At 40.9% G+C, this 7,500-nt stretch overlaps 1 protein-coding gene across 1 annotated transcript in view; it reads left to right on the top strand.

Annotated features, from left to right (window-relative positions):
* Positions 1 to 7,102, top strand: part of LOC119584788 — a 20,608-nt gene extending 13,506 nt beyond the window's left edge. Inside the window, exons 3-6 of the mRNA XM_037933435.1 lie at positions 1 to 2,723; positions 2,891 to 3,994; positions 4,240 to 4,325; positions 7,067 to 7,102. The exon at positions 1 to 2,723 is cut by the window's left edge and continues 598 nt beyond it. Coding sequence (XP_037789363.1) covers positions 1 to 2,723; positions 2,891 to 3,994; positions 4,240 to 4,325; positions 7,067 to 7,102 — 3,949 coding nt within the window. The remainder of the gene's footprint in view (positions 2,724 to 2,890; positions 3,995 to 4,239; positions 4,326 to 7,066) is intronic.
* Positions 7,103 to 7,500: the final 398 nt, after the last annotated feature.

Below are 7,500 nucleotides of genomic sequence, written 5' to 3'. Positions count from 1 at the left end.
TCGACTGAGTAATTTACCTGATACCAAGGAAGGTATCCTGGAGCTCATTCTGGTTACTCAGCTGCTATCTTCGCTGCCCAAAGGATTGCGAGCTCAGCTGAGAATGAACAAAGTTACTAGCCTGGCGGAGACTGCGGACATAGCAGATGGCTGGTTCTCTGCTTATGGCTACAACTACAGGATCAAGAAAGAGGGCGACCGAAGGCAAGAGTCAAAGAAACCTGCTATGAGAAGTGTCGGTGATCGCAGGGAGGCAAAAACAGAGTTAAAATCTCCTGAAACTGCAAAATCACAGCCGGGAGAACACAAGCACCAGCCTTTCAATATGCCACGGAAAGGAGGTGAGAAGAAGCCGTTCTACCAGTCCGGTCACTTGGCTACAGTGAACAGTGTCCCGGAAAAGGAGGAGCCCCAGGTACATGTGTCTGGCCTGGCACTTGGCCACCACGTACTCTGTGCATGCTCTCCTCTTCCCTTGCCTTCAGCAGCCAACAAGAGATTGTCTACTGCAGAGGGCTTAGTCCAGGGTCGCAGAGCAGTTATCATGCGAGACTCTGGGTCCACAGGATGTGTAGTTAAAAAAAGGTATGTAAAAAGAAAGGATTATACTGGCAAAACCGTTCGTGTTACAATGATTGATGGTTCACAAATAGTGGTGAATGAGGCAAAGGTTTTCTGCCAGTCCCCTTACTTTACAGGCACTGTGACTGCTGCTGTCATGGATAACCCCGCCTTCGATTTTGTCTTGGGCAACGTGCCTGGAGCTTCTCTGGTCCCGGCAAAAGAGGTCCAGACGCAGACACAGGTGGAAGGAGGCAAGGACGCGATGACTCAAACTGCAGAGGAGAGTGAACCTGCTGCACAAGATGTCACCCCTATGTCAGAATCCCCTGGTGTTCACGATGTACCGATCATATCTGCAGGCATTATAGATCATACCAGTGCTGCTGTCACTACGAGAGCTGCTGCACGTCGCTCTGAGATCAGCACACGGATGGCAAGTCCACAAGGTCTGGAAGCTTTATTAAAAGGCGAGGACATAGCTGAGCAGCAGAAGAATGATGCCACCCTCTCCAAACTACATGAATACGCTGAGCAACGACATGTTCGCCTCTACAAAGGAATAAAGACGGACTTTATATGGCAGAACAACAGACTTTACCGACGAACTACTTTGCCGAGGGGTGAGGTGAAGCTGCAGTTCGTTGTTCCAGCTGGATGCCGCCAACAAGTCTTCAAGTTGGGGCATCACTCGCTCCTCGGAGGTCACATGGGGGCAGCCAAAACTCTCGCCCGAATACAAACCACCATGTTCTGGCCTGGAATGGGAGCTGAAATCTTAAGACTCGCCCGTTCCTGTGACATATGTCAGAAGACAACGGACAAGGGACGCAATACTGCGGCACCCCTACAGCCACTTCCTGTGATTTCGGAACCGTTCTCTCGGGTGGCTGTCGATATTGTGGGTCCCATTACACCTTGTGCTGACGATAAATCGAAGTACATCCTTACAATCGTTGATTTTGCAACAAGATGGCCAGAAGCTGTTGCTTTGAAGAACATAGAGGCTGCCACAGTTGCAGAAGCTCTCTTTGGTGTGTTCTGCAGAATTGGCATACCCAGGGAAGTACTGAGCGACAGAGGCACACAGTTTACATCAGGCATGATGGAAGAGACCAAGAAACTCCTGTCAGTAAAGGGGATGAGAACTACACCATACCACCCAGAAGGAAATGGACTTTGTGAGCGATTTAATGGCACACTAAAGAAAATGCTAAAACGCATGGCAGCAGACCAGCCTCGGGAATGGCCTCGCCTCTTGGCACCGCTGCTGTTTGCCTACAGAGAAGCACCACAGAGTTCCTTAAAATTCTCCCCATTTGAGTTGGTGTATGGTAGACCAGTAAGAGGCCCTTTGCAAGTTCTAAGGGAGCTGTGGGACAATACTGAGGATGACCCAGTAATCACCTCCTCTTATCAGTATGTTCTGGATCTGAATGAACGCTTGCATTCTACGTGCGAACTCGCAAAGGAGGAGCTTTTGAAAAGTCAGGTCACTCAGAAGTCCTATTATGACAGGAAAGCTAAGCTTCGTACACTTGATGAAGGAGATCAGTGCTTGATATTGTTGCCTACGAGCACAAACAAGCTCTTAGCTCAGTGGAGTGGACCTTATATTATTCTCAAGCGAGTTTCGGACGTTAATTACATCGTAGGAATCGGCCACGAGAAGAAACTTTTCCACATAAACATGATAAAGAAATATTATCCAAGGTCCTCCCCTGTATCTCAGCCTAGCTGTACAACTCGTCAACAAAGGGGTGACAATCGACGTCCAGTGAATGTTCGGCGACGGTCCTCTCCTGATAGCGGTGTGGATAATTTGAAGCCTTTTGGGTGTGCGGCAACCGTAATACCTGAGGACTCTGGTTTCTGTCAGCCCTGGACTCCTGAAACTGATTCGAGGGAAGGACCAGAGAGTATTATCATAAACCCGAAGCTAGAGGACCACCATAAGGCAGACCTCCGTGAGATCATTCAGAAGTACCCCGAAATCTTCTCTGATCAACCCCGAGTTGCCAAGGTGGAAGAACATAGAATCATCCTTCGTAATAAAGTGCCAGTGCGCACAAAACCATACCCTATACCTCTGCGGTATGTAGACTTGGTGATCAAAGAGATAAAGAAACTTGAAGCTATTGGCATTATTGAACCGTCTAAGAGTGCGTATTGTTCACCCATAGTTGTGGTTAAGAAGAAAGGAGGAGACATTAGGATCTGCGGGGATTACCGTCGCGTTAACACAGCTACTCAATTCGAGGCGGAACCATGTCTGATCAACGCCTTATCTTCTCGCGTTTATCTGCTTCTAAATATTTCACGAAACTAGACCTCACAAAAGGATTCTTCCAGATTCCTTTGCATCCAGAAAGCAGGAAGATAACAGCTTTCAAAACCCCCTGTGGACTGTATCAATACAAGGTGCTACCCTTTGGATTAACGAACTCTCCCTCAGTCTTCAATCGGTGCATGCGTCAGGTACTTGGAGATATTTCGGGAGTAGAAATCTTTATGGATGACTTACTCATACATACATCAACTTTGGCTGAGCACCAGAAGCTGCTCGACGTAGTTTTCAGTAAATTATCTCTGCATCGAATGACCTTAAAGCCCAGCAAGTGTGAGATAGCCTTCACACGGACACACTTCCTTGGCCACACCGTTGGAGATGGCAAATGCGAGTGTCAGCAGGAGAAAATACAGAAGATTCGCATGGCACCGCGACCCGTAAATCAACACCAGCTTCGTTCTTTCCTCGGCCTCGTTGGGTATTATCGGAGCTTCATTAAAGACTTTACGCAGATTGCTCTTCCGCTATTCAACCTCCTGAAGAAAAACTGCAGCAACAAGATGGTGTGGGGTGCAGAGCAGGAGAAATCCTTCGCTACACTAAAGGAAACCTTGTGTTCTGAACCTATTCTCCGACTTCCATCCAAAGATAAACCGTTTACTTTGCGGACAGACGCATCGGGAGAAGGTGTTGGAGCAATCCTTTTGCAAGAGTTTGATGGCAGATTATTCCCCGTCGCTTACCACAGCCGTAGACTCTCCAAAGCTGAGTGCAATTATTCGACTGTTGAACGAGAGCTGCTAGCTGTTATAGAGGGGATTCACAAGTTTTATTACTACTTGTGTGGTGCTAAATTCACTTTGGAAACAGACCACATGCCTCTCTCGCAGCTCAAACGATCCAAGACCGCCAATGCGCGCCTGATGCGCTGGGGTCTCTACCTTCAGCAATTTGAGTTCACTATCCGCTATATAAGAGGAACTGAGAACGTAGGAGCTGATCTACTCTCAAGGCTGATCAGCGGAAGCAGCAGTGACCTTGAGGACAGTCGACCTGAAACGTCTCGCAACCCGGGACCTCAACTACAATATCATGAAGCGGAGGTGGAGCATCAACTGCAGAAGAATCTTCATTCCCGGGGAGGTGCGAAGCAGAATCAATGACTTGATTATAAAGGAAGTATAGTTCTAAATTCTTTTTTTTTTTTTGAAACACAAACTTGAAATACGTGGGATATCTACATTGCATGTATGCATATAATCGACTAATTATTAACTTGCTACTGGTATTACCATGATATAAATTCAATTTTGTGCTTCATTTATAAAGGTGGAAGATAAAAATGTAAACATCCTATAGATGTTTTATATATTTTTCTCAACTTTCAGCTGAGGTTCGAAACCTGTACTACTTGACTCCTGCGCAGGTTATCACTTCAGAATCTAACCTTGAAGGAGAGAAGCTATCACTTCAAGTGGATTTTTTTTCTCGTCTTAGTTAAATTAGCTAACAAGAAGATATCTTTAGTTGGAGCGTATACTTTTGGTGGGGGTAATGTCACGATAATTACAGTTAATTAACGTAACCGTATATAGATAAATATAATTCTCCTATATACAGAAGTATAAACACTAGCGAATGAGAGGTGTGACTGCTGAATGGAAGATTAGGTAGTAATGCTTGTTCGCATATGCAAATATTCCCGCTACTATTGGCTGTAGCAGGTGACTTAGGCCTAACATGCCGTAAGGTAAAGAGATCACTGTTCACCACCGGCTGAAAAGGACGTGCTCTCGACCCTTGTTTTAGCCGCTATTTCCTTGGGAAGAAACCAACTTTTAAGATTTATAAACTTAACAGACTTCATTTTCTCATCTGATAAGTTATAAACAACATGAAAGTGCTGAACAGAGAAGACTAAAGTATTGAACGTGCAGTGCGAAATACGTGAGTGCGGACAGTGAAATGACTCGGTGAAATGACTATTGGTGAAGTGACTGGGTTAGTGCTGTTAATCTAGTATTAGGATTAGCCTGTAATGCGAAAGGTGAGTGAGTGGGGTGAATGGGTAGGGCATCATTCATTGAACAATGTATTGTGTGCCAAGTGAATAATAAACAATAACAAGTGAAGTTATTCCCCGCATTTATGTCTCCATTATTTCTATCAGTGGCTCGCAGTTTCCCTTCTCAATAAACGAGAATAAAACTAGAAGAAAGTAATATTACCGACCTTAAAATAAACTTAAGTAAGTAGTATTGCAATCACACTAATAATATGGAAAGTAATACATATAATAATTTCATGAAACAAACGTAATTGCTCATGAAACAAACACTTATCTCGAGTGATAAAAAAATATTCCGTAATAATGGATTGCATATGAAATAACTAAATTCCTCGAATATAAATGAAAAATATGAATTCCATAAATAATACTCAGAATATAGATAATTTATTGAGTAAAGTGTGACAAATATATATATATATACATATATATATATATATATATATATATATATATATATATATATATATATATATTTATACATATATAGAGATAGATAGATACAGATGTACAAATATATATATATATATATATATTTATACATATATATATATATATATATATATATATAAATAGATAGATAAATATGTAATTGTATTTATGCATACACACAAACACACACACACACACACACACACACACACACACACACACACACACACACACACACACACACACACACACACACACACACACACACAGATATATATATACATTATATATATATATATATATATATATATATATATATATATATATATATATATATATATTGATTCGACATTTAAAAGATGCTTTGGCTTTAATTATAAAGATGTCAGAACCACATAGAATTGCCAAACCTCACCAATGTGTTTATTTACGTAATTTTATTTTAATGGCATGGCAATAAAGCAAATTTTAGTATTAGACCTAATAGAGTAAATTATGAAAAGTATCTATAGATGGTTGATTGGTTTCAATATTCACACTTCAAGGGGGGGAAGGGGAGAAGTAAGCAGCTCTATCATTCCTTCGTCAGACGGGTCTTTGCTTTCCTCTCGCTCACAGCTCACAGCGCCGGGTAATGTAATTCTTGTTTTACCCGGAAATCAAAGGTAATGCTGGATAAGTGAATTCATATAGATGTTGAATTCATATGAAATGAATGGTGGTAATTGAGCCGTTGCGTTCATCCCGCTTATAGTGAGAGAGATTCCAACAAAGCCCATTTACGGCCAGTAGTCTTTTTTTTTTTTTTTTTTTGGGGGGGGGAGTTACAGCAACACAATTTGTCAAATTCCGAATGTGCCAAGTAATGAATTGCAAAAAGAAGTCCAAACTAAAGTGTAGGAAAGGGAAATTGTGAAAGTTTTTGAAGCGAAGGATTGATGACTTATTCGTTTAAGTAAATAACAAGAGAAATTACTGTCTCAATCCCGTCTCATATTTGTTTATTATTATATCTAAAATTAAAGTTCACCTTAAGCCTGAATTGAGTAAGTAGAAACTAATATTCATTGTTTTTCTTGTAAAGGTTATTGCTAAGATTTACAGAGTGATGTGCCACCTGTTAATTCTATATGATTATAGAATAAAAGAAATTTAGTTACAGCTGTTAAAAGGAACAAATTCAAGCGACCCCGCAAGCCTCAAGACTGTTACGTCATGCTACTCACATTATAAATAATTATTTCGTCTGTATTAGAATTGATCTCGTAATATTGGCAGCAGTAAGCTTGTAAGATCATATTTTTATTTTGTATTTGAAAAATTCTCAATATGACATAGATATATATATATACGCGTACACACATACACACACACACACACACACACACACACACACACACACACACACATACACACACACACACACACACACATATACATATATATATATATATATATATATATATATATATATATATATATATATATATATATATATATATATACTTACATAGATAGATATATACTTACATAGAATGATATATACATCATAATTCCCCATGGTGTTATGTTTTTATGAAAATCAAGCAGACCATAATGTTAACTTGAATCAGAACACTGCACATGCCTTTAGTCCCAGTACGATGGTATACATACACGTTTAAACAGACGAATGATTTTATATTCTCTGTGATATGCTAATTCACCAACATCAGGCTCTCAAATATGATATTAACATATTCCACATCTGAAATGATGAAGGCATTCGATGAAGCTATTAATCTCTCGCTCCATAATAACCCAATTAGCCTCCAGATTAAGTGTCAAGGTGTGAGAATGATGGGAGTTGGAAATCGTAAATCCATAGATGTGCTTAAGTTTATGCATCGAAATTGCAACAGTTAGCGAAGTTCTGGAGATTCGTTTGGCAATGAGGGAAATGGGGTGAGTGAATGAGTGAGCGAGTAAGTGGGTGAGTGAGTTAGTGAATAAGTATATGTGTGTGAATGGGCGAGTGAATATGCGAATGAGTTTGCGAATAAGTGTGTGTGTGTGTGTGTGTGTGTGAGAGAGAGAGAGTAGCTGAGTGGGTGAGTAAATGTGTGTGTGTTAATGAGGGGGTAGGGAAATGTGATAATGAGTGTGTGTT

The sequence above is a fragment of the Penaeus monodon genome, chromosome 18, assembly GCF_015228065.2.
Source record: "Penaeus monodon isolate SGIC_2016 chromosome 18, NSTDA_Pmon_1, whole genome shotgun sequence".
Lineage (NCBI taxonomy): Eukaryota > Metazoa > Arthropoda > Malacostraca > Decapoda > Penaeidae > Penaeus > Penaeus monodon.
Note: the sequence above shows the minus strand (reverse complement) of the source record. Positions and strands in the feature narration are given on the sequence as shown.